General features: G+C 38.8%; 2 protein-coding genes across 4 annotated transcripts in view; one reads left to right on the top strand and one right to left on the bottom strand.

Moving 5' to 3' along the window:
- MED23 (mediator complex subunit 23) overlaps window positions 1–1,456 on the bottom strand; it is a 36,741-nt gene extending 35,285 nt beyond the window's left edge. For both annotated transcript variants that reach the window (XM_066994276.1, XM_066994277.1), the window contains exons 1-3: window positions 1,323–1,456; window positions 389–420; window positions 191–278 (exon numbers count right to left, since the gene is read on the bottom strand). In XM_066994276.1, the coding sequence (XP_066850377.1) occupies window positions 191–278; window positions 389–420; window positions 1,323–1,373 (171 nt within the window). In that variant the 5' untranslated portion in view covers window positions 1,374–1,456. The remainder of the gene's footprint in view (window positions 1–190; window positions 279–388; window positions 421–1,322) is intronic.
- A 2,628-nt stretch (window positions 1,457–4,084) lies between these two features.
- ENPP3 (ectonucleotide pyrophosphatase/phosphodiesterase 3) overlaps window positions 4,085–26,978 on the top strand; it is a 43,391-nt gene continuing 20,497 nt past the window's right edge. The window contains exons 1-14 of one of the 2 annotated variants that reach the window (XM_013175480.3): window positions 4,086–4,660; window positions 5,531–5,850; window positions 8,942–9,020; window positions 11,541–11,663; window positions 12,834–12,959; window positions 14,392–14,452; window positions 16,837–16,934; window positions 19,802–19,881; window positions 20,475–20,594; window positions 21,827–21,936; window positions 22,804–22,869; window positions 23,988–24,060; window positions 26,072–26,180; window positions 26,323–26,451. In XM_013175480.3, the coding sequence (XP_013030934.1) occupies window positions 5,734–5,850; window positions 8,942–9,020; window positions 11,541–11,663; window positions 12,834–12,959; window positions 14,392–14,452; window positions 16,837–16,934; window positions 19,802–19,881; window positions 20,475–20,594; window positions 21,827–21,936; window positions 22,804–22,869; window positions 23,988–24,060; window positions 26,072–26,180; window positions 26,323–26,451 (1,291 nt within the window). In that variant the 5' untranslated portion in view covers window positions 4,086–4,660; window positions 5,531–5,733. Of the gene's footprint in view, window positions 4,661–5,530; window positions 5,851–8,941; window positions 9,021–11,540; window positions 11,664–12,833; window positions 12,960–14,391; window positions 14,453–16,836; window positions 16,935–19,801; window positions 19,882–20,474; window positions 20,595–21,826; window positions 21,937–22,803; window positions 22,870–23,987; window positions 24,061–26,071; window positions 26,181–26,322; window positions 26,452–26,978 lie in introns of both variants that reach the window. The other variant, XM_013175481.3, reaches the window with a different exon arrangement.

Below are 26,978 nucleotides of genomic sequence, written 5' to 3'. Positions count from 1 at the left end.
GTCTTTCTAACGTAAAAGCTGATCTTTTTCTTGCATAGTCTTCCTATATTCTTTACCATGCCATACCTGAAATCAGATTCTGAATAACTAGAAACAGACCTTATAGCTTAAGTGTTGGTCTGCTAGACAAGGTTTTACTACATAGGGGGGAAAAAAAAAAGTATATCGAAGCAACAAATTAAATGTTAACCTGGGAAAGACTGCTCCAGAACTGTCTAAAAGCACCCAGACAGCTGATCAGTTTGGTTCTCTCGTCTTCAGGAGTGTCCATAAACATACTAATGCAAATGAGAAAATTAGTTGTTAGCATTACACCAGCAAAAGAGCACAAGTAGAAAAATACATTTACACAGAAAGTCACAAACAACAAATCTAACATCGCACTCACCCAGGAAAAGCTTCTTCGATTACCTCCGTTTTCTGCAAGAGAAAAGCCCCAGGTGAGCTGTTGTGACAAGGTTTTCCAAGGGTGCCTACCCAGCAGGATGCAACACTAAGGAATAACAGCCGGACTCCTATGGGACTGTATCAGAGGTGGATGCATTTCTTCTGTTATGCTAGACTCTTTCTTAATTTATGTCCCAAAGTTGTAGAAATGATTCAATTCTGTAACTGCAGCTCTTCTCCCACGCTTGAAGAAACCAGTATTTCTGAATCCCACTAAGTTTTTTGTCCCACTCCTGTTTCATGACATTCGGTTACACAAATCAATTATATACGCAGTTACTTCTCCATCCGAGTTTAAGTCCATTGCTTTTAAAATTCCATTAAGCAATCATATGGCTTTGCAGTAGAAGATAATCTATGAATATCCAGTTTATCTTTTCTAAAGCATTTTTTTTTCTTAAATGCCATTATGCTCAATTGCAAAGCCTAGACATGACTGTAACTCTCAGCCTTTTCAGGGCACTGAAGAAAACCTGATACTCATCTGTTCCGCACAGAAACATAACTAAGCTTCACTGCTGTCCGTAAGCTGACTAATAGCAGCAGTGAAAGTGACTACACGCTATTTTCTCAGTTACAGCTTCAAAAATGCAGTGAAAATTTGTTAAAACGTTTTGTTTTGTCCCATTACAACTTCAGGGAAAGAATACCGCTGAAAAAAACAGGCAGCGACAGCACAGTCAAATCACAATCTGAATGACAACGTGAAAAAAAAATACATAAATAAATAAAAGTTATCAAACAAAGAGGCCAGTCAGGTACGGCCAAATACCACGCCACGAACGACCTCAGGCCGCCATTCCCGACAGGGCTCCGCCGCCCGCACCGCACCGCACGGCACGGCGCCCCGGGCCCGCGGGCCCGGCCGGACTCACCACCACCTCCTCGAAGATGCTCTGCAGCTGGGTCTCCATGGGCAGCGCCATGGCCCCGCCGCCCGCCCCCGCCGGGCCCTCGGCAGCCGCAGGCGGCGGCTCCGCGCCCCCGCCGGAAGGTCCCGGCTGCTTCCGCCGCCCCCCCCACCCCCGGGAAGCGGTGCGCGGCACGGGCGTTCCGCAGCTACTGCGTTCCGGGCGGGGAGGGAGGGGAAAGCAAGGGTTGCCTTTATTTTAAACCTAATCTAACTTTGTAACTAGAGTCCTGGGCCACATAACTTGGCCCAAATACCACACCTTATTTTGCGTTTTAAAAGTGGATCACAGGATAGTCTTGAACTCCCTAATAGGTCCCAACAGGGATTTATCTCATAAATGGTGCCTTTGGTGCTGTGGATTCACACAGCGAGGTCTGGTAGAGGGCAGCTGCCGGGGGTGGCCTCTGGGAGCAGAGCCCCGCAGCTGCCACATAGCAGATCCCAGCCAGCTCCAGCCAGCTCCAAACATGACCTGCCGCTGGCCAGAGCTGAGCCAGGGGGCAACGCTGGGTGTCTCACCTCTGTGAGAGCAGATTTAAGGAAGGGGAAAAAAAAAAAAAAAAAAAAAAACAAACAACTGCTGTGCAACAGCAGCTGGGAGAGCAAGGAGTGAGCACCAGCCCTGCAGACCCCCAGGTCAGTGCAGCAGGAGGGCAGGAGGAGCTCCAGGCAAGAAGCAGAAGTTCCCCTAGGGCCTGTGGAGAGGCCCCTGGTGGAGCAGGCTGTCCCCCTGCAGCCCATGGGTCCCACACGGAGCAGATCTCCACGCTGCAGCCCGTGGAGGAGCCCCCGGTGGAGCAGGTGGATGTGGCCTGGAGGAGGCTGCGGCCCATGGAGAGCCCCCGCAGGAGCAGGCCCCGGGCCGGAGCTGCAGCCCGTGGAGAGGAGCCCACGCAGGAGCAGGGGGTCTGGGGGGAGCTGCCGCCCGTGGGGGACCCGTGCTGGAGCAGTTTGCTCCTGGGGGATGGACCCCGTGGTACGGAGCCGTGTGGGAGCAGTTCTTGAAGAGCTGCTGCCTGTGGGCAGCCCCCGCAGGCTCAGTTCGGGCAGGACGGCATCCCGTGGGAGGGACCCCGCGTGGGAGCAGGGGCAGGGAGGGACCGTGAAGGAGCGGCGGAGACAAAGCGTCAGGGACTGACCGCAGCCCCCATTCCCTGTGCTACTTGGGGAGGAGGTTGAAGAGAGTGGATGGGGGGAAAGATCTTTGTAGCTTGCTTTAGTGTCTTACTGCTCTAGTCTGTTAGCAATAGGCAGCAAATTATATTCATCTCCCACACTGAGTCTGTTTTGCCAGTGGTAGTAATTGGTCAGTGATTTCCCTGTCCTTATCTCAGCCCCATTTTTTTAATATCATATTTTCTGCCCATGTTATATTGAGGAAGGGGAGCAGAAGGACAATGTGGTGGAGTTTAGGTGTCCATCAGTGTGAAACCACCATATTCGTCTCATTTTAATAAAACTGAACTACATATGATCCTACCTATGGCAGAGAACCTGGTCCCTGAGGTAGAGCTGAGGCCCAAGTCAGGGCCATTACTTGAGCAAGTCAAGTCTATGTAAAGGTCGTCGTGCCTTCTGTAAGGGACCCAAGAGTCAAAGAGGAAGAACAGTACAAGTCTTAAGGGCTGGGATTACACATAGTTCCCTCTGCCAAGGAATGAGGCCGTGGCAGATTCTGTGTGTTAAGTAAAATGGAGCTGTAAGCCTGACCAAACAAGGAAGAAAAGAAATATTTGCATGAAGAAGAAATGACCCTGTAATTCCAGTGACAGAAAAGGAAATACACCTTACAAAATGACTTTAAATATATAAAAAAGCAAGCAAACATTTTGACAAGCAACATTATATGTGAGAAACAATCTGCAGCCAATAACAGGCTCAGGCGAGGATCTCAGTGAAGCAGCATTTTTATTCACCATTGCAATAGCAGGCATCTTGCAAGCAGGAGCCCACAGTAGAAGTGTATCATAACCTTATATCCCCTATTATCCAACACTCGACTCCTCCCCTTTCCTCACTGGCTGAGTACTACAGGCTCACAACCTACTCGATGCTTGTTACAATACCATATATGTACAATTTTATTTGACCAACCTATAATTTCTCATTTTCCCCCTTTTTTCTTCTCTCATTACTGGAAGGGACCGTGATCTTTTTTTGGTTGTTTGTTTTGTTTTTGCTGATTCCACAACTGCTTGTCTTGTTTTTCTTAGCCATCCTCCATATTTTGGGACAGTGGGACCTTCCACTGTCCCCTTATCTGCCTAACATACCCTCCACTGTTATGCCTGTGCAATCACTTTTGCATATGCAAGGTTAGTGGTATTTTCTATTGCAAAAAACACAATTTAATTCTCACAATTATTATACAGGGACAGCAAGCAAGTTCTATCTTCTTGCTTTGCTCTGCTTGTGCATGCAGCTTTACTTTACCTATTAAACTGACTCTAGCTCAGCCCATGAGTTTTATTGTTTTTCTACCCCTGCAGTTCTCTCCTCCAACCCTCTGGGAGGGAGGGACCGAGTGGCTGGGTGGGGCTTGGCTGCCTACAGGGGTTAAACCACCGGAGTGGTTTTTGGCACCCAACCTGGGGCTAGTGCCACTAGAGATAATAACAGATTTGATTGGAATGTCCTAGACCTAATTTATAGCTGTTACACTGTTCAGCTGTTCATTGGCAGGTTTCTGTGCTTGCTACAGGTCTTGCTTGCTTCTCTGTATCGGAGTCTAGTGCTTGTTAGCGGCTGCTATTTGCTGCACTTAGCATCATGTTTTGCTGTGCCTGGGAACATTCTGATAACAGCAAAGGCCATGTCCCTGGGCTGGCAAATTGCCAGGGCATTGCTGTTTTTTCCTGTGCTGCTAACTGGCCAGGCTGCAACTGCAGCGTCTCAAGTCAGAGGGACTTGTGCCTTCTGAGTAAGTCCACGCTGCAGCGCTGCCCCTACAGGAATTGCAACCCTTGGTTAGGAGCAGGGGCAAGGGTGAGGAGTCCGTTGCAAAGATAAGTCAGATAGTCTGCTCCGAAGGGACAAAGGGTGAAGACTGGAATGGATAGACCCTTAAGTTGTAACCCATGATTTGAGTTGCGTGTTGTAGGAAGTACTGCAGCAGGAACCACTCAAACCAATGAAGAATGAGCTTCGCAAAAAGCCACGCAAGTGCAGCAGTGACCCAACTTGAGCTGGCTTTGGCAGCCAGTAACATCACAGCAGCTCTCCTGTCCTGTGACCACCATAACAGATGGAACCCAAGTCATGAAGATATGTCCATGGACATTTCAGGAACATTTTACAAAGGTGAACTACAGACTAAGAGAATGATATCTGTGTATATATCAAAGGATGGGCAGGGATGCGGTGGTTAAATGAGGATGTATTGAATAGTGTGAGACATAAGCGTAACGTAAATGGCATATAATAAGGTGTGGAAATCGTGTTGGTTTGGGCTGGCTGGGATAGAGCTAATTTTCTTCATAGCAGCTCATATGGTTCTATGTTTTGCATTTGTTTTTTATAATAAATGTTATAAATTTATTTTAAATTGTGACTCATGTGGTACTCAACTTTAGAATTGGATAAAAATTTGAGTAATTACAATAGGTTATGATTCAAGAACCCTGATACTCAATCCTGGGAGGCTATGAAGGCTATACATTTCCATAACAAACAGACCTCCCATTAACCACCAAATTGAATGAGGAATACATTTCAAATTGTATTTAAATTTTGTTTTTATTGAATTTGATTTGGCTGTATACCATTTGTCTTTAATGAGTGCATCTACCACTACTGGGAAAAAAAAAAAAAAAGTGTAGCAGACTGAAAGAAGTCTATGACAAAAATGGATTGAAACTCAATGGGAGGAATCCTCTGGTGCTAAATAAGGGAATGGAACTCAAAACATAGATGTAACATAGAGCAGAAGCTATCCATCTACTTAGGTATTGGTTTTGTTTAATGTATTTAACAGAATCCCAAACGCTTTCTGTGAAGTCAAGAAATACTCTGGGTGACAGGCTTTTAACAAATAGTTGGGTAGTCAAATTTGTGTAGTTTTTGCAAGTTATTGCTTAGCAACATATTATTCCTAATCTACAGTTTATCTAATGCCATCTTTATCTTGAAATGTGGCAAAACAATTCTCTCTACGTGAATATTTCTTTTCAGCCTTTGACCTTGCTGAGTAGTTTTCCTGCTTACTTTGGCTTCCTGCAAACCTATCACCGATGTAAAAGCTAAGACCTCATTAAAAACCTTTGAGCAAAGTACACACACACTTGAAGCAGAAGCAGCCTCTAGGCTGCAGCTAACCCAGCTGGGGAGCCAAAGGAGCACAGCATACGCACAGCTGAGAGGCAGACCTCGGCAAAATGAATCCTCGCGATGAACTAAACATGCATCAAGGCAGACATTTGGATGACATGATGTTACAACCATCACAGTATGTGAAGAAAAAAACACTCCAGAAATACAAGATAATCTGTGCTGTAAGTAGCCACTGTTCTTCAGGGCTGCTACTCTTTTTTTTTTTTCCTTTCAGAACTGTAGAAACTTTACAATTTTCAAATCTGTAGACTTTTTACTAGTTTTGTTGTATTAATGTAATGATTCAGGGTAGCTTGGTAATTGGTGCCTAAAGTTCTACAGCACAAAGGAACTAATTTCTCTGGCAGATTTCTAAAGTTCTGGTGGTACTTACCCAGCAGTTTAACACTGTCAAATATACATATATATATATATGTATATGTGTGTTTATATATATATATTTATTTATTTCCTGGCAATTAATTAGACTTTTGCTATGATAAACTGACAGATCTTTTGCACAGCAGACAGTGCTTCAGTATAGTATTTTATACATTTGTTTGTGGCCAATGCATCCCCAGTTCCTTTTTGCTTATTCTTTTGTGTCTTTGGATTTGTCATTAATAAAAAAGAGTATGTAGGCAAAGCATTAATGAAAATCACTCCCAAAGCAAGGTATAGGAAAAGATGAATGAACCATTTCATCCAGTATTGTCATTCTCACGTCTCAAATACTGTGTCAACTCTTTCCTTCTTCCCCAGGGCTTTAAGAGTCATTCAGCTACCTTGTAGATAAGAATGTGTGTGTTGTTTTTTTTTTTTTTCTTTCTACATTTTTGAAATCTTTTGTTAGAACTGTTACACATTTTAGGCTTCTGTTTCTGACCATAAATGAAACAAATATTAAATTTATATATATATTTATACATACATATGTGTGTGTGTGTTTACACAAGCTCTTGCATCTAGAATTGGAATTTACTGAAAATGACAGGTACTGATTTTCAAAAGACTAAAAACTTAATTTTGAAAACAGACCCATGAAAAAGAGAGGCAGGTTGTGATATTCTTCAACATTATGTCATCAGAACAATGTCACATAATGCAAGTTCCTATTTAATGCTGCATTATGCAAGTATTGCATAAAATATACGAGAAATATTGGAAATGGAGAAAAAAAGAGAAGTGAAAATAACAGACATTGTTTTCCTTAAGTCTTCAATAAAAATAATTTAATCAATAAACAGTGTAAGAAGAATGCTTAACCAGGAAGGAAAGTAAACAGTACTTTCAAAAGGTACTTAGGAGAGTAAACTGAGAAGTTTAAGTATCATAAAATATTCGTTTTTCCAAATGCAGTGGTTTTCAAACGCTTGCCTTTATAAGAAAGAAAATCTCGATATTGGAGGTGTCAGCTGTTAATATTCTACACAATTGATTTATGTTTTTGAGAAACTACATGAATGAACTACTTCCTTGGTAACTTTTTCCTGAAAGTTCAGATGGAGAATTGTGTACTCAGTGAGTAGTCATACTACCTAGTAGGTCCTCCAGAGGAGAGTCAGAGAATATGCATTAGGGACAACTTTTTTTTGAATAATAAGCCCTAGTCATGAATTTAGACATAGAAGTTAGCAGTAGAAAGTCTGAGGATTTGAATAGGTGCTACTCATGTTATTTTACCTTAAGGATCAGTGTCCCAAAATCAAGGGCCTTTGTGTAAATTTGGTAATAAAATGCAATACCTTGTGTCTATACCTGTTAAACATGAGTTTTTGGTTTTTACTTCAGCTCTCTAATGACTTGCAGCAGTGGGAACGTTTAGTTGCTGTAGTAGCTATCCTTTGAATTTAGTATTGCCTATTTACTTCAATTACAAATATAAGTTTGTAAGAAAATGGAGGGTAAAACCAGAGTGAACTTTTAGATGAAGGTTGCAAGCCCTGGGGATTGGTCTGGTCTGTGCTCAGGAAACAAAACCAATTACAGTACACTGGAAGAATTGTGCTCCCCATCCAGAAAGAGGCAGGTGTTCTAGCCCGGATGTGACTGCTAATTCTCAGTCCTGCTTGACTGGATGTGACATTAAACCGCTACCTTCACACCTGGGGTCTCTCTTCAAGAGACTCTTCTGCCACTTTGGGCAATCCTTCCATTTCATGCTTTTCCCACCAGTCTCTTTTACCCATTTCTCTCACCAATTCCATTTCCATTCCTACTGCTGGGGTATTTCTCCTGTCCAAAAACCAGGGAGTGAGCAGCAGGGAGCAAGTAAGGTTGATCTTCCCAGTCTGCAGGTAGGAATGATGTGCATTTAGGCTCTGTCCTGGAGTGGAGCTGCTCTGTGGCCAAAGCGTACACCCACCCCTCACCTGAGAACAGGGCAGCACTCTCTGCTGCTGCCATTGGGTGAAGTATTGGGGCAGCATGGGCAGTAATGAAAAGCCTAGGGTGCTTCCCTAGAGGCTCTATTACAGTGATGAAATGTATGAGGGTAAGCTGCTCTCATTTCTACTCTGTTTTGAATCTCGGTATTTGCTAATGCCTGGTGGTTGCTGGAAGCGGCAGGAGACAGAATTAGGCTCTGAGACAAAAGCAGGAAGTAAGCTGGATTGTTTCATGGTTCTTTTCTCTGACAGGCATTTTCCTTCCTGTTACTGCCTAAGTAAAAAATGGATATGCTGTAATATAGAGAGTTGTTGTTTTTCACTGTGCCTTTTAGCCAGCACATCTAGAGTGTCTGTTAAGCTGATAAAGGTTTCCTCAGCTCTTCCCCAGTCTCCCAACCATTATGCGACTTTCTATTACGCATTTTCCTTGGGCTGCTTGTTCATTTCCAGTTTTCTCTAACCTCACTAATACAATGTCTTACTCATTAAAAGAAACTGGCTAGTGAATGAAAACTTGACACTTGCAGCCTCTGTCCAGCTGAGTTTTTTAAGAAACCCCTGTGGGCATTTCAGGAAAGTACAGAAACTATAAAAAAGGCTTTGGGGTTGAGAAGGGTGGGGATTTCCTTCTCTTTACATAGATTAAGAATTTGCAAAACAGGTGAATACAGTCATTACTTTCTACTATCTTTTCCCTATCAAGGAATTCCTCAGTTACAAGATAGGATCTGCCCTAGGTTAAAAGTGCAGTATTTAGGCGTTGCCTTACAAACAGTTCACAAGATTATTATTTCTGTGCTTCCCATGTCACATAGTTAATTCCTAATAAACATAACAGTTTATCACAATTATGAACTTTAATTTTTGTGTGTTTGTGTGACAGTTTCTGCTAGTTGCTTTGGTGGTTGTGTCGCTGGGACTAGGTTTGGGACTTGGACTAAACCGTGGAGCCCAGGAGCAAGGTATGTTTATAATACTTCCAGTATAATTACAACATAAGCTAGATCTGCTAACGGCCTTCAGGAAACCCTCTTTTATAAAGTATAAATGTTCTGTGACAACCTATGAAAATAAAGTTCTTGCATTTTTCAAGCTGGATTGTATAAAATCTGTACACATAATTATACTTGAAAACCTATCCTAAACCACTGAATGCCTAAACCACTGAATGCACTAGAAGTGTTAAATCTAGTTCACAACAGCTTTGGTATTTTTATCTTAATAATATTTTTAGAAAATTTGAGATAGGACATTCTTATGATATATAATACATTGCAATTACTTCAGCAGCGTGTTCTGTAAAAGAGATATCATTGGACCACCTTCAAGATTCATAATTCAGGTGCATTTGGCATAGTTCAGGTGGCTAAAACTGATCATGAATTTTCTGTGAAATCATCAATTTATGCAAATCTGTGGCAAAAAAGGTATAATGCTTTGATTTTGTGGAATGTTATCTTTTTAATTTGAAAAAATGGAATAGCATATTGATGTCAGGGTCAAGCAGGATCAGAACAAATAGACATCACACGGAGAGTTATAACACCTCACTTAGAATCAAAACAATAATAATCTCATACTGGAGGCGTTCAAGAAAGCACAGTATCTATCTCAGTCCTAATTAACATGTATAAAACATATTTACCTACATCAACTCTTTACTCATTCAATCACTCAATTCTAGCAGGATGAAACGGAGTTGTAATTACTGTTTGATGGCACATGTGTTGCATTACAACTTTCTGTGTAAAATATGTAGATACCTACCACATGAGTCTTTAATGACATTTACCTGAGGAACTTAATCATTGTTGTGGAAAGTGAATGGAAGGTGAAAGATGGCACTGAACAAGAGTGTTTGTGTCTCTGACTGCAGATGTTACAGAGCAATCCTAAATAGGGACTGCTAAACTTTGTTTGCTACCTTTATAACCAGATCTACTTAAGAAAGATGAAGTAGCATTCTGAAATATGAAGTAACATACTAACTTAAGAGAACTCACACAGTTTTGTAAATATTGTGAAGAAATTAGAGGTATAGATTGCAGATTGTTAGAAGTATGAACAGTTCTGCTTCAGACAGAGGAAAAGTTTTATGTTTCTTCTGACTTAGACTCACCATGTATATTCTATATCCTTTTAACTCAGGTAGACCATCTGAACTACTCTGAGTTGTTCTAAAGCCAATGGATAGAGGGAAAATTAAATGAAATACTTTAGAGACTAAAAATGAAGAAAAATGTTTGCATATGTTTATAAACATTTGTGAAAAATCACAGCTTTTCCTTGGCAGAACATGGAATACAACCTTTTATTACTTGTTTCCATTTGTATTTTTCTTTTCACAGATCCATTTATGCTCATTACATATTTTTATTCTAATTATTTGCCTAGCTTTCTTGAATGAATGATTATTGCTATTGTATGCACATAAGAGCAAAGTACAACTTGTGAACTTTCTACATGTGAAACAAGCTGACTAGCATGAAAAAAAAGCAATCTTAGCTCATAGCTCCATATCCATACATAGTGGATATTAAAGCCTGATTTTTGTAGGCAGTACACCTTGCACAAGCATGAACCTTTTGGCAGCTATAATAGGATTGCACCAGCAAATCTGAGTAGTTATCGCTATATAACTGTGGGTAGATGGGAACACTAGGAATGTAGGTGCTCAGGGTGGTTCAGACAGTACTTCTGCAGCACAGAGACTGCAGACACAAGGCTCATCGTGGTTCATGTGGAGCTGCAGGTGATGTTTGGAGAGTTGGAGCTGCCCTTGGATGTCCCAGAGGCAGAGCTCTTGCTCCCTGCCTTAAGGTATCAGAGCTGTGGTGAGGAACTGCACGTCTCCTGTGCAAGGCCCTTTATGTGGACCCTTTTCTTTCTTTGGGTCAAAACAATCAAACCTGCAGGTTTTTAAGGCACTTTTTAATGATTAGGTGGGAGAGAGATAGTCAGGCCATATCTCTCATGCACACCAATAAACCCTGCCCAGCCCTCTGGGCCTCCCCCCACCACCCAGGGCCCAGGGCACCACCTCAGCCTGGGGGCTGTCAGCCCCTGCCCACATGGGGCTGCTGCAGAGCCCTCAGGGAGCCCTTGGCCCACACCCAGGGTGAGAGTCGCTCTTCTCTTAGCATCCTGGATCCAGAAACAAGCAGAGGAGACACCAGTGGGAGGGTGGGATACGTGGGCATCGCCTCTTTGGGGAGAAGTGTAGCAGAAACAGCTGTGCCAGAGGTCCTGGGTGAGCACACCAAAACAAAACCCAGGACTTACAGCATCCAGAGGACCTCCTACAAATCTCATGGTGCTTGGTCTGACCTGTGCACTAGCGGCTGCAGTGGAAAATGACTTGGGAAATTGGTTTGGAAAATTAATCACCTTTCTTTCCATGTCCATGATCCATTCAGCTGACCTGGCTGGGACAGGAGTGTTTTGCAGCCTGGTCATTGAGATCCCTTGCCTTCTCATTACAGTCAGCTGCAGGCACAAATGTGACGAGCCCTATCGAAAAGAAGTGGCAGGCTGCCAGTGTGACAGTGGGTGCAAAGAGCGTCAAAACTGCTGCTGGGATTATGAAGATGCCTGCGTGGAGCCAAGTAGGTTCTTGAGCAGTCCATGCTCATTGGTTTCCATTCTATTCTGTTTCATTGCATAGTACTAAATGGAAAAAGATCAGTTCTTGTATTTACACTGATATACAGAAGGCCCTCTGGCCATGCTGGAAAAAGGTTTCGGGGCGTGCTATGCCATATATTGACTTGGGGAGGGAGGAAGCCAGTGGTGTTGAGTTGATGCTGCATTCAGGTTGTTAGACTGCCTAGCATGAAATCTTTCCACTTCTTTCTCAAATTATATCCTCATCTTTTTTCTTATGGAGAGACAAGCTTTTTAGGCAAAAATATTAATTAAAGCAATTTTAATGGGCTTCGTGTATAGCACAATGCAATGCAGCAGTGCACAGCACAACGGTACAGTACAGCCAACTCCTTCACAGATAACCAGAGCATTTGCAGTGCATGTTTCCTGGCCCAGATGAAGTTATGGACCAGTGTGAATGAAATGACAGGTTTTCTTTGACTAGGGGTCTGAAACAATGCCTGTGCACCAGAACTTTTTGTCCTTTTGAAAATTAATGGGAGTTCCTGTAAAGGATATTGTTGACCTTATGTAGGCTCGGGGATTACTTGTGAATTAATGGAATCAGAGCTTTGCAGTGTTCTTCCAGGAAATTTGTTTACTTCTGCTTCGAGTCCAGATTCTTTTCCAGCTAGTCCCTATGCTGTCTTGGCAGCAACTCAGTTTTTCTTCATCCTTATCACTTTCTGCCTGCTTCTGCCCTTAGACCCTTAGATCTTTTTTTTTTTTTTTTTTTTTCCTATCTGCTGGGAATTATGCACAAGAGAAAGAAAAAAAAGATCTCTTGCCTTCTTTCATTTTAATTAATTAATTAATTTATTTATTTATTTTTGAAGGGTGGAAGGCATTGAACAAGATGGCTTTGGTAACACCTTTCTAAAATTAATTATTCTATGATTTGGTGTTACCATTCAATGGCAGCAACATGTTATGTGTTTTTATGTGTTAAGAGAAATCTTGAATTTTCCTCTTACATGAAACTTTTAAAGTAAATCAAGTAGGACATATGAATAGTGGTTTAACAAAAGTTTTTTTTTTTTTTTTTTCTTTATGTTTGGGAGATTTCAACACAAAGGAGTTTACATAACATTCTGTGCACTGAATAGTAATCTTTTTCTTATAATTTTCAGCCCGATCTTGGAGATGCACTAATTTCCGTTGTGGTGAGAAAAGGCTACCTGGAAGTTATTGTTCTTGTTCTGATGACTGTTTGCAGAATAAAGACTGCTGTGTAAACTACAACAGCATTTGCAAAGGTAAATCAGAAGTCAGAAAAATGTTATGTAAATGTTCCTGTGAAATAAACGTTTGGTCAAACATTGGAAATATAAAGGTCGATACATTTGTTTCTCAAGGCTGGATTCTTATAGTTACATTTTGGAAGATGAAGATGTTTTGAGGTTAAGCTTTTGGTATTTTTGACTAGGAAGAATAAGATTTCTGGAGAGAAGTTTGAGAAGTTTCATTCATAAGAAAGAGTGTTCTGAATACTGCAGCATTATGCCAATTATTTTTTTTCCCCCAAAAATAGTTGGAGACGTGGTTCCTGCTTCAAACTCCATGGAATCTGAAGTACTTTTAGTAGTAGTAATGAGCCCTAATTAAAACTTTCCCTTTCATTTTACTAAAAATTAATTTATAGAATGAGTTTCTTATGTTTTACTTATTGTGAATGTCATTGTTCATACCTGATTATTTCATACAGACTCTGTCTAAACACATAACGTCATTGGTAAAATTGGATTACAGAAATGATATCTGAAGAGTATACTGGTGACTTAAAACGTGTTATCTGTTATTAGAACTCCTGTATATTGTGAGGTGGCAGAGATTGAAGTCAACTTCTGCAATATTATATGTCACCTAAATGCAAATGCAAGCTAAAAACAGTCAAGAGTTTGGCTAGATGCTAATTTGTTTGAGCAGAGAGTACTGACCTAGTTAAGATTAGTGTACATCCACACCTCTGATTGCTTATTAGGATAGAAGCTTTCTGTGGTAAGCCAAGAACTTTAACAGCCACTGCTTCTTCTCTTTTCTTTATTTTTTTTCCCTTCCTTTCGTGCTTTTCTTACTTCTTCTTTTATTTCCCTTATTTCTTCCAAAGGGACGGGCAGATCATTATCATAAATAAGTGTATATGTGAAGCAGGTGTAGAACATTCAAGGGATAACAGAAAGACCTGGAAGTCAGAAGTCATAGCCAACAAGGGAAGACTGAAGGAGTTTGAGCTCTTTACGGGGGGGGGGGGGGAGAAAAAACAAAGGCTAAAGGAAGTCCTGGCAGCCATCACTAAATATATAAGTAGAATCTGCAGAAAAATAAGGTAGTATTCTGGTGTTGATCCTGGATACAGTTAAATGTTACCCCTTTAGAGCCAGATAAAACTTAGGCTAAGCTTTCATAGTAATTTCTCCTCCATTTTGTTTGCTTGTTTGTGTAGTATGTGTGTTTTGTTTTTAACTTACAGCTGTAAGCATTAGTCCTTTCAGTGTCTAAAGGCCTAATAGGTTGTGCTAAATGACGTCTAAAGGTATTTTTAGCCCTACTTTTCTATAATTCTGTATTGAAACAAAAAGTGTCAGAAAGAGCTCTAAAAAAAGGTCAACCAGGAAACTTCTTTGTAGTACTATTTGTTGTTTGTATTATTTTGTAATGCTAACTCAGTATTTTCTTTTTTCATTTTAGGTGAAATACCGTGGGTAGAAGAACCATGTACACCACTTGAAACTCCTCAGTGTCCAGCTGGGTAGGATAAAGTTTTTTTTTCTTCTTAACAAATAAGAAATATTATGGTGGGCAGAAATGCTTCACTCAGCCACAGTAGGTCTTTAAGAGATTTTTATAATTACTGAGAATAAGATGCCTGCCTATAGAATGTATTTTCTATAGAAATGGATTATGGCTAGCAACATTTTGTTTTTCTAGAGCCTATGTAATTTTGTTGCAAATTCATTTATCATTTACAGCTTAGAGCAGAGTACAGGAGTTCAAATCCAGATTGAAAGTCAGTTTGCAAAGACCTGGAAAAATAGTTAGAGTTAATTCCTGTATCACAAATTGTTCATAGTCCATTTTAGGTTATTAGTACAGTATCTCTGATAATTCAATCTTGACCTTCTACGAACTTATGCAGGCTACAATAACTTAGATTAACTTAGATAGATAACTTAGGAGACTGCAATTCTTTATCTAAGTAGCAGATTTATTTATTTATTTATTTTTACTCAAAGAACATATGGGAGGAAAGGTTAATTAAAAAAAGAAGATACGAAAGTAATGCTATATCTGCAATATCTGGAACATGGAAATTCTAATGCCCACCTGTAGTTATTTTATAAAGATATTTTATATCTACAGGCAGACATTATAAGTATAGGATAGGCAGAAATATAGTTTAAATGTTGTTCTCAAGATAAAAAGGATTATTTTCTGGCTCAGTCTCAGTATCTGCCATGTTATTACTATGTTATCTATTTTACTGCCAAATTATACTTAATTATAGCAATTATACCTTTAGTAGTGCAGCCTCTTTCTAAAGTTCATGGGTTCCTGTGTACACCTCCAAGCATAGGTACAAAGATACGTACTTCTTAGGTTAACAAATAACTTACAGAGTTCACAAAGTTTCATAGGTTAGAATTTAGACACTAGTGGAGGGAGAAGGCTGCTTTAAGTGCTGTAAACAACACAGCTACATAAAGCTCCATTTTGTTTCAAACTCCAATCAGCAAGCTATTTTATGCAAAATGTTTGTATAAAAACTTTTGATGACAGTGTACTTCAGTGTTTTGGAAACACTATGGTGAACAAGAAAACTGGGATAGTTTGTTTTTTTTGTGATATTGTGTGATGTGAATATATAACTTTATAGTCATCACTCAAAGTGTTACTCAAAAAAATTCTTCAAAGTCACATATTAGTAACTGCATTTAATCAATAGTTATTATTTTCAGATATTTTCCAGGTTTATGTAGTGAACCTTTTCTACAAATTACGAATAATTGGTTCTATTTTTATTTATTTTAGATATCACATATAATGAAACCTATTTCAAACTACATTTTTCATTCAATTGTAAGCATTATTTTTTCTAAGGAAACAGTGGAATACATACTGATGGTTAACAAAAAGACTGAATTGCAGAACTAGATAACTTGATCCTACTGATTTTTTTCCCTTTGTGTTATAAGTAAAATGCTGTAGCACTAGCATTTTATATCTCCTAATGCATTTTTTTCTTTATCAGTCCTTTTAGATTGGTTAAAAAAACATGTCTAATAACTTGGAAGTTTTTTTTCACAGGTAGCACTTCCTAATTAGAACGTTTACAACAATATCTAAACACTGTTCTAGAGATCAATTTCAATTTGCACATGCTTTATCATACCTTCCATATAAACTCGGATCTAAGGCTTTTGATCCATGTTCCTTTACATTAAGCCTTACCAAAGGCATGATAGCAGTGGCATTCTTTTCTTAGCTTTGCGTGCAGTCTGTTAGCAGACTTGAGGTAAGAAAGCTTTCTTTAGCTCAATGAGAGAGCTAACTTGAAAGATACAATCCACAGAGAACCTGGACTGCCCACTAATGTCTTCACAAAGCAAATGTGGTAAGGTAAACAGCACAAACCTGGCAGTGCAGAGATTACTCTTCCCAGCCCAGAGGCCAGCAGACCCTAACTGCCTGCTGGCTGATTGCTGTACTTTTACAGTTCTTGTGCAAGTGCCCTGAAAGATTTTTAAGATGTGTAAAGAGAGAAGAGACAGAATTCAATGCTGCTATGTACAGAGGTGCTTTGGCTGTTCTGTACTCTGGGCTTGAATTTGGACGCTAGTCAGTAGATTTATATTTGTAATTAAAAGACGAAAAAGAACCAAACAATTTATTTTCATGGGCTGTATATATAATGAGTAGCTTGTATTTTATGCCTTCAGTGCTTTCTTTTTCAGGAGGATTGTGTATTTGTACTTGAGCTATTTGTTTATCTCTCACTGTGACTTTAATTCTTGGAATCACATGGGAGTTCTGGATACTGCTTTTAAAAATAGAATTTGTTTTGTTGTTAAAGACTTTAACAAGTCACTAACTCTTCAAACTCCTTAATGATCAAGATGTTGTATTTTCTTACAGGTTTGATGTGCCACCACTTATCCTTTTTTCAATGGATGGTTTCAGAGCGGAATACTTGCAAACTTGGAGTTCTTTGCTGCCAAATATTGAAAAACTCAGTAAGTTACCACAAGTGCTTTGACTGTTTTCTTTAAAAATCTGCATACAGCCTCTCTAGTCCCTTTTGCTGCTCAACATGCTGCTCACATGTTGCTCAACAATAAGAAGATCCCAAATCAGGTCTCCCTTATCAGTTGTATGCTTATATTTCACATTCTACATTAATTCTTGTATTCGAGTGCACAGCAAACGACTCTTTTTTAAGAAGGCCATTAATATTGGTCTGCAGTGTTTTATTAAATAACTAGTTTGAAATATACATTCAAATACAGTTTAAGGCTGAAAAATAGTTCCAGCAAAGGATTTCATACATTTTCTGTACTCCAGTAAAAATTCTATTAGGTAAAGAGATCTTCATTAAAGTATAATACTAAGAAAAAATGCATTAGGTTATTGGGAAGTATCCCTCAAAGGTGCACTTTTCCAAGTCAGATATTTTAACATATTAAAAAGAAGCTGCATATTTAAGAGAATGACAGTGAATATTCTTATCTTGGACTTAAATATAATGTAATTTACATATTAGTATAAATTAATGTATTGGTATAATTGCAGTAAGGTTCAAGCAACTGTGTCTCAGTATTTCTTTAGTTTGTGCTGTAGAGGGCTCTGAAAATTGAAAACCATTAGTGCACACTTTGTATTCAAATTTCCTGTATATTTTAGAGCTCAACTCTCAAGATGCTTTGTACCTGGACAAAATCTCTGCAAATTTATTCATTTCTTCTTAGCAGTAATAGTCTAAATTGACATTGTTTGTGTCTGTTCTGAATGTATCATGTTCTGCTTACTGAATAGTAAACAATCTTGTTTGTGGATTACAAAAGATATCCAGGAGCCTGAACTTAAAACAATGTGCAAATGACTTCTTGTGCAAATATTTTATTCTTTGCTGTCTTTCTGACAATGGAAGGAATTTGAATCAGTGAAGGAACCATGCATGAAGAAGTCAGTGTTCAATTCCAGTCTTTTGAAAGAGGTGAAAAGGAAATGCCAATTTGACATAAGGCATGAAAACCATGCTAGGTGTATGTTTCCAAGAAATCCCTTTAAACAAGATCAGTTCTAATTCAATACTTGTGGTCAGCTTTAATATTTACTTACGCACACTCATGCTTATATTTCTCAATAATCTACTGTGGGTAGAAAAGGGAATTTCCTTTCTTTGCAAAAGGAAGACTTTCAAGCTGATTTGTACCATAAAATATTTCCTCTCTAGGACTCCATTAACCTAGCATTTTCAAGAGAGCTAATCAAGCAAGTTGTTACAGAATATATGTTATGAAAATAACTCCTTTACTGTTCAAGACAAATCTGTAAAAAAATTCTTCTGATTTTCTCATTTGTCAATTATTCAGTCCCTCTTTAAACATTCTTATAAGCCTTTTTTTCTGTACAGCACTGGAACAGTTTTGTTGAATATCAGGCTTTCAATTGTTTAGTTGAACTTGTTCAGTTAAAATCAATTTCTATTCTTTAATGGAAATGCTTTATATCAACTAATAAATTGTGCTTCTGTGTGAATCAAATAATCAGCTGACTACAGATTAATACAGAGTTGTTTCTCCACATGACATGTTAAAAATGGCATTAAGGCATCTTAGAGTCTTCACACCTTTTCTTTTGTGGATAAATAAGTTGAATTGCAGTGCATTTAGCTATTACAGATGTTCAGGTGTGGTAAGTGCCTTTGAAAATTAATTGCTGAAAAGTGGCACAATGGTTGGAGAGAAAGAATCAAGGAATCATCTGCGTTGGAAAAGACCCATAAGATCATCAATTCCAATGATGACCTTATGTCCATCACTGCCAAGTCCACCACTAAACCATTTCCCTAAGCTCCACATCCACACGTCTCTTAAATACCACCATGGATGGCAGCTCCACCACTTCCCTGAGAAGCCTCGTACAATGCCAGTCTTTCCGTGAAGAAATTCTTCCTAAAATTTAATCTAAACCTCCCCTGACGCAACTTGAGTCTGTTTCCTTGCGTCCTATCACTTGTCACCTGAGAAAAGAGAATGACACCCATCTTGCTACAAACTCCTGTGCCTTCAAGTTTTCAGTCTTGAAGCATGTCCAGCCTTCCTGGGCACTTGGTATGGGATTCAGTCCAGAGCAGGACACCTATATTTAGATATGTTCTTGGAGATGTCTCCATATATCTACATGTCCATTGTAGTCAGTGCACTTAGGGTTAGTACAGTCTGTGCAATATGGTGCAAGTGCCTAGAGAGCATGTCAGCTCAGCCTACAGAGGGTGCCACAGGACTGGGTGGCTTTCGGCATCTACGTCGGGGCACAGGTCTCGCATTGATTTTGCATCAAAACTGCTGGCTTCCTGTACACGTCTGGGATATTTGAGGGTATCTAAAATGGCATTGGACTCCAGTGCTGTAGCAACTGAGTCCTTCTGATCGCCAGACAGCTCTGCAGATTGTCTTGCCTGGTCTGACCTGAGGCTTCAGTCTGGTTACATAAACATATATGTCCAGTGCCACTTTGGGTCATTTGAAGTACGAGAGACATCTATTTAGGTTGGCAGACCAGATGCAGGAGCAGCACCTGCAGACTGGGCAGAATCATTAAAGATGTCTCAAATGACCTCAGGCATATAGGGTTCAGGCAGATGAATTGAGTGTCCTGTGTTCATTGATGGCAATCGAGCGTAGACCTAGCTCACAAGGAAACACCAGAATGTATGTGTTTTATTTTTGGGTCAAATTTCCTGTCTAATACCATAGCAACTGGACAACTGAGCAGCTGGCTGTGGTGATTTTTGTTGTTTGTTTGTTTTTAAGACTGTTAGTTTTCAATTAAAAAAAAAAAAAAAGGAAATTTATATTAATTCTGTAATCTGTTGCAGAAACATGTGGCACACATTCAAAATACATGAGAGCGGCTTACCCCACAAAAACTTTTCCAAACCACTATACTATTGTCACAGTAAGTGAGAATTTGCTATTTGTACTTTTCTTTATCTATATGACACAGAAAAGATTTTGTGGTACCAAGGAATTAACTAATCTTTTTGTGGAACATGGGAACTCAAGCTATAGAAGTGATATATAAAGAGACATGCTGAGATAGTACATGCAGCAATGTAGAAGAAAGGAGGCATGCCTACGTGCTTATGTAGGTATGTTATCTGATTCTGGCCTATGAACCTGTTATTCCTGATCTTTGTCAGTCTAATTGGATATGGGTGAATAGGGGTGAGGGCGCTGCCACTTGATGAGTGTCTGTGTTAGGATGAGTTTGGCAGCTGATACGTAACCATGTGACATATCTGATACTTAATCTATAGCATATCAGCTTTTAACTGGATTGTGGAGAAAACAGGAAAACTGAAAGGGAACTTGCAAGGCACACTGAATTCACTGGAAGGAATCTGATGAACTATGTGAGATAGGAAATGTATTCTGTTTCTGTGATAAAACAGGCATAAAATAATTGCAATACTGTGTATTGCAACATAATTTAGGTTTCATTTGGTTTTAAGGTTCATAGTTTTATGTTTGTTTGTTTTCATTTTGCAGGGATTGTATCCAGAATCTCATGGTATTATTGATAACAGCATGTATGATGTAGACTTGAACAAGCATTTCTCACTTTCAGGGACCGAAAAATTCCAGCCTTCGTGGTGGAAGGGACAGCCGGTAGGTTTACTTCTATTCATGGTGTTCCTCTATGTCTAAGGGATCGTGTGTCACATTATAAAACAAAACAAAAAGAGAATAAAATGCAAAATTGTGTGATATACATGCAGTACATGCTAAATGTCCTGTAGGGTTCATATTATAGGCTGCCTTCAAAACAGTTTTCTTTCTGAAGGTAAAAGAACTTTTAAAATGTTGACTCAGAGACTTAAAAATTTCTCTTCACGTGACAGTTTCTGAAAAATCCTTAAATATTTTGGCTGTTATTGTAATGGAATTCTTGCCACAGGAAACCTTAGTAAATTTTTGATAGGGTTTTGTTTTGTAGGTTGTATTTGTTTGTTTGTTTGGTTAGTTAGCTTTTGACAATTAGCTAAAACAATGAAATTTGCAAATCTATTTCCAGAATATATCTATTTAAAAATACACTTATAAAGTCCAGGCATATAAAAACAAGGAATAGGATAGCAAGAAACTTCATTTCCAGCTAAATGAACACTTCTGTGTAAAATGTGACTCATTTCATCAAAAAAACCTACCTCCTGATTGTATCTGTGGCTATGGCTAATATTATTAATTTACTAGAAATACCAAGTAGTACAAAAATAGAAAAAAAAATATTTACACATGTAGTATATGCTTAATGTATCTGTTTAACCTACATATATTTAATTATATACACACATACAGATTATATATTTATATATATATGTGTAGTCGTGTTTATAGTATACTCAAGTACAAAAATCTTGGTGCTGTTATTTTCTGAAGGATTCAGTAGGGACCACAGCTGCACTCTTGAAGAGAAATATACCCCATAATAATAAAATTATATAACAAGAAACCATATCTTCCATCTTCATGATTCATTCCACTGGATCCACATATCCATTCTGTGGGATATGTCATTGGGAAAAAGGCCACACTACCTGTTGTCAGCTATGGAAATACCTGTATGTTTTTTTTTTCTAAGAATTCCCAAGAAACTGCAGCATACTCACTCCCATGCTACCAATGTTTCTTCAGAATGTGTACACAGAAAACAAACTTCAAATCTGATACATTTGTTAGGCAACATGATGATTTGTTAGGTACATGATGTATGAAAGAAGAAAGAAATGTATGCCTGCAGCCCATATTTCTGATCCAATCATGTATTTTGATTCTGGTGATCTGAGGTCCTCCAGTGGTGTAAATGCAATAAAATAATTTGTTTATATCTTTATCCATAGATGTGGCTGACAGCAATGTACCAAGGTTTGAAAGCAGGCACATTCTTTTGGCCAGGCTCTGATGTTCCCATTAATGGTACATACCCGGACTTGTACAATATATACAACAAGTAAGTTTTTATAAGGCTTGTGGTAAATTCCCCTAAATTACTCCAAAAATACAAATTGTCATATAACAGTTAAATACCTAAATAATTAATTTAATAATTACATTTTTAAACAACAGTCTGAGTGGCAACTGCCATGTCACATAGTCCTGTGTTTGCCATGGAACTGCCATTAATAGTTAAAATTTCCAAACCCATTTAGGTGATTCACAATAAGAAAGGCAAAAGGTACTGTATGTTCTCCTCTCCTAGATGGTTTTGAAAGTTTCAGCCAAGTGCAAACCACTAATTTCCCACTCAGAAGGCATCCTGTAAATAATTAGTAGCCACCTCCAAGCTATACCAAAGACTACCATATTTTCACACATAAAATCTACACATAATAACTAACTCTTTAAAAGTACTTGGACTTGATAATAAGTTTTCAGATAACCTATGCCCTAACTAACTTGGACACACTGGCAAGAGGTTATAGAAGGCAGAAACTAATTGAAGAAAGACACTGCATAGGGAAGCTACTGAAGGAAGATGACCTTTAGACCAAGTAATTTTTCATCTTTTGGAAGGCATTGGTATTAGTGAATTTTTTTTTTTATTTTATTTTTGTGATTTCAGTAAATCTCTCATGGTTCTGCACATTCTAAAGTTAGTATATAATTGTAAGGCTGTATTGATAACAAATTACTTATTACTGGTATCTTACTAAGATATGTCATTCTTGAACTACAAGTCATTGACTTTATTATGTTACTAGAGTAATATAGTAATATAGTAACTAGGTGGACTCTTTCTCTGTACTTAGATTCCTTGGAATTAGGAGGGCAAATCAGAAAGGGCTTGTTGACATACCTTTTTGTTTGTTTGTTTCAGTTCAGTTACATATGAAGAGAGAATTACAGGAATACTGAAATGGCTTGATTATAGCAAATCTGAAAGGTAACAGTAATATCCTAGTAGTTTGTAAGAATACAGCTTAGAATGGTTGTAATACTTTGCTGTTGAACTTTCTATTAGTGTTTCTGAAACGTGGAATCTCCCTCGCCATCTCAAATGAGAATTTGCTGAACATGAACTTGTAGTATAAATATAGTTAACGATTTTCAACATAAGGTTGTAGATACAAAAGATGAAGAGGTGCATATGTATCTGAATGGAATGTACTGTTGCTTAAGTTTTCCTTTATTGTTTTGTCTTTTTTTTTTTTTTTTCTTGGCATATGCCCTAGGTGAAACATGAAACATTCAGTTTCTAGTCTGAGTGTAGGATGAAAGATTTTGTATGAGAGGTCTTACAAAATAAAGGTTAAATATCTGAAAGTAATTGCAGGCAGTAATTCAGGATGAAAAGCAGATGTCAGTACTGGTAGTAGTGGTGTGGATATTACTATGTTTGCATGTATCAGAGAATGACAAAGTAGAAGACTTTTACATCTTCTAAATGACACGAGATTCTGAACCCTGTAGTGATCTAGGACTGTAACTTGGCAGTTAAGTGCCTAATAGATTTGTATCTGCTGCAGTTTAAATGAAATAATGACAGATTAAGAATCTTTTGTGTGTGTGTGTTTAAATAGAATGACAGATTACCGTGCTGATCTTTGTAACATGTAAACAATTGAAATCTTTTATATGATGATTTGTTACCAAAGTCTTCATATTTGCAGTTAGGAGATACTTTCTAGAGCCTCACCGCTTGAGCAGGATAAGGTCATTTTGGTGGTAGTTTCATTTGTATCTCAAGGAACAGCTTGCTTTTTTCTCTAAAATCCTGAGGTTTTACAGAGTGATTTCTGGATACTATTAAAGATACTGGATACTGTTTCTTAAAATGTAATTCCAAATAAAATAGTCCATGTTGATTAATTACAAAACTCAGAGGAAGGTAGATGATTATAGTTACCGTTTTTGTTTTTTCTTTTTTCTTAAGGTTAGAGGAAATTACTTATAATTATGTTCGTATTTCCTTTTATTTTGTTTTAAGTGAGTTTTTTTTCTTTTTCCAATGCTGTCTCCAAATTTTCATAATATCTCCTTTTTATTTATTTGTAACTTGAGGCCTGATTTCTACACTTTGTATATTGAAGAACCAGATTCTTCTGGACATTCATTTGGACCAGTTAGTGGTGGCGTAAGTAGTTTTTGTGGTTTTCCTAGACTAAATATCACTAAAAATGGTGCCATACTATAAACTTATCTGATTTATAAACTTGGAAAGTATACTAGATCAAAAATTACCATGACTGTTTTCTGAGTTTTCATTAAGTTAGACTCTTGCTTGTGGCTGAGCCCGTAGTTATGATTTCAGCAGTGTGTGTGAGCCAAAAGAGCTGTAATACAAACAGACTGGCAGAAAATCATTTCTGTTCATACTGTTGTTCATACTGTTCATACTGTTCATACTGTTAATACATAGTATTAAGTTTCAAGTTGAGTGCATTTAGACTAAACTGCAATTTTATTGGCAAGTGATATTTGGAAGCATGTGGCCTAGAAAGTTCTCAGAACTGTCTCTTATATATTCCATTCATTCTACTTCAGTGTTTGTTAATTTGTAATATTTCCTTTTTATCTGCATGCATGAAAAAAGTTCAATCTTTAAGGAGTTTAGGGCTTATCATATCGGCTCCTTCCTAGAATGGTCTTGCGTAATAGCTTTGAAAATGATCTTCCACAGAAGGCCTTCTTGTAGTGGACAAGAACAGAAAAACTGATCTTTGTAGGACAGTTTTAGGCTCCTTAATTGAAAAGCAAATTCAATTCCTCTTTGTGCACAAGGGGTTTAAAAACCCTTGATTGTATGCATAATTGTATATGTGTGCATTGTCCTTGCATGCAAGATTGTCAAGAGAGTGCAGCTAGGGGAACAAGAAGGGTGCAATTCCTCAGACTGAGTAAGGTGTTGTCCTTTCTGTTTGCTCTTAGAAGGAGACAGTAAGTCAGCTATGCCACTTAGGGAAGAGCCATTCTCTGTGAAGATCTGCAGGGTGGGTTGTGATGGATTTCTCCCATATTACTTCAGAGGTAGTGTGGTGCTCCAAACTGCTCCAGCACAGGTCCCCCACGGGCGGGCGGCAGCTCCCCCCAGACCCCCTGCTCCTGCGTGGGCTCCTCTCCACGGGCTGCAGCTCCGGCCCGGGGCCTGCTCCTGCGGGGGCTCTCCATGGGCCGCAGCCTCCTCCAGGCCACATCCACCTGCTCCACCGGGGGCTCCTCCACGGGCTGCAGCGTGGAGATCTGCTCCGTGTGGGACCCATGGGCTGCAGGGGGACAGCCTGCTCCACCAGGGGCCTCTCCACAGCCCGCAGGGGAACTGCTGCTGCCTGCCTGGAGCACCTCCTGCCATCCTTCTGCACTAACCTAGGGGTCTGCAGGGCTGGTGCTCACTCCTCTCTCCCAGCAGCTGTTGCACAGCAGTTTTTTCCCTTTCTTAAATCTGCTCTCGCAGAGGTGCAGACATTACTTATTGGCTCGGCTCTGGCCGACAGCAGGTCCCTTTTGGAGCCATCTGAAACTGGCCCTTATGTAAGACGAGGCAGCTGCTGAATTCTTCTCACAGAGGCCACCCCTGCAGACCCCCACTACCAGAACCTTGCCATGTAAATTCAGTACAGATGGTCAGTGATTTTCTGTAGGAAGCTTGAAGGGACTCTGTATTGGAGAAGGGCACCACGTTTCATTAGATGCTATAGGTAACAAGTGTATGTAAATGTTTTTGAAATGCTGCTTATTGTTAATACGACATTCTCATGCTACAATGACAGTTGCATTTAATATTATAAATTTTATATTGTATATAAATTGGGGGGTAAGGAAAAATTTATCTGAATGTGTTACATTTTTCTTTTAATAAACATATTTTAAAGCTAAAGTAATAGAAAAAAATCTAATGTGAGTCTTTAAAATGTACTTAGTGTAGCAAATTCTGTGGTAGAGTATTTGGATTTTGCACATCTATACTCTAATGGTGATGGTAAATTGCACTGGAGCAGAAGAAATAAAGAAGCAATATGAACAGCATGAAAGCTGACAGAAAAACTTGTTTTTTTTTTTCAGACTTTGATTTAAGTGATAACTTGATTAAGTGATAACTTGAAATCAGCAACAAAGGAAAGTTCTAATGAACCTTGTTTCTCTCACAGGTAATCAAAGCCTTAGAGCTAGCAGATCAAACACTAGGAATGCTAATGGAGGGACTTAAACAGAGAAACCTGCACAATTGTGTAAACCTCATTGTTTTAGCTGATCATGGTAATGTATATAGTTTTGTTTTTCAATGTAAACTTCACTGAGTCATTGTTTTCTTGTAATACGTGTGTTTACTAGTTTTAATCAATTTTATAAATCACTTTATGGTATCTTGAAATATAACTGTTTCTGTATTGTTCTCTAGGGATGGATATGACCTACTGCAGCCAATTAGAATACATGACTGATTACTTCCAACAGGTTAATTTCTACATATATGCTGGGCCTGCAGCTCGCATTCGAGCAAGCAATGTTCCTCAGGACTATTATACTTGTAAGTGTGGACCAATCCTGGGATTGCACAAGCACTGTATCAGGAAATAAATAAACAAACAAAACTTTCTGTATCAGGAAAAAGAAGGGAGAGAGGTAAACCATGGAAGTGCTCTATTCAGTGAGTTTAGAGAATTCATAAAGTATTCTAAAAGGCTTAATTATTGCAGATTTTAATGAAAAGCGGGAATCCTATTGCACTTTCTTTTATCTTTTCTAATTGTATTTGTATTTATAGACACAGCATTTATACAACCTGAAGCAGACTTTCCTTGTCTTAAGTAACAGACTAAATCAGACAGGAACAGAGTAACAAAGTATACTCAGGAGTCCAGAGGAGCGAATAATGATGTTTATTATGTGTTTTATTTTCTGTATAATTGTTGACTTATTTCTTCTAATGATCTTACTCTTTCTGAAAGAACTTGCCTTCTGTAAAATGCTCTGATTTGTATTTTAGAAAGCTATTGTCAAAAGACTGAAGTTACTCTTCTAAAACATGGAAGGTGAAAGTGCTAAGACAGACTG

Source organism: Anser cygnoides, chromosome 3 (assembly GCF_040182565.1).
Source record: "Anser cygnoides isolate HZ-2024a breed goose chromosome 3, Taihu_goose_T2T_genome, whole genome shotgun sequence".
Lineage (NCBI taxonomy): Eukaryota > Metazoa > Chordata > Aves > Anseriformes > Anatidae > Anser > Anser cygnoides.
The sequence above is the reverse complement of the archived record's forward strand: the minus strand, read 5'-3'. Positions and strand labels throughout refer to the sequence as shown.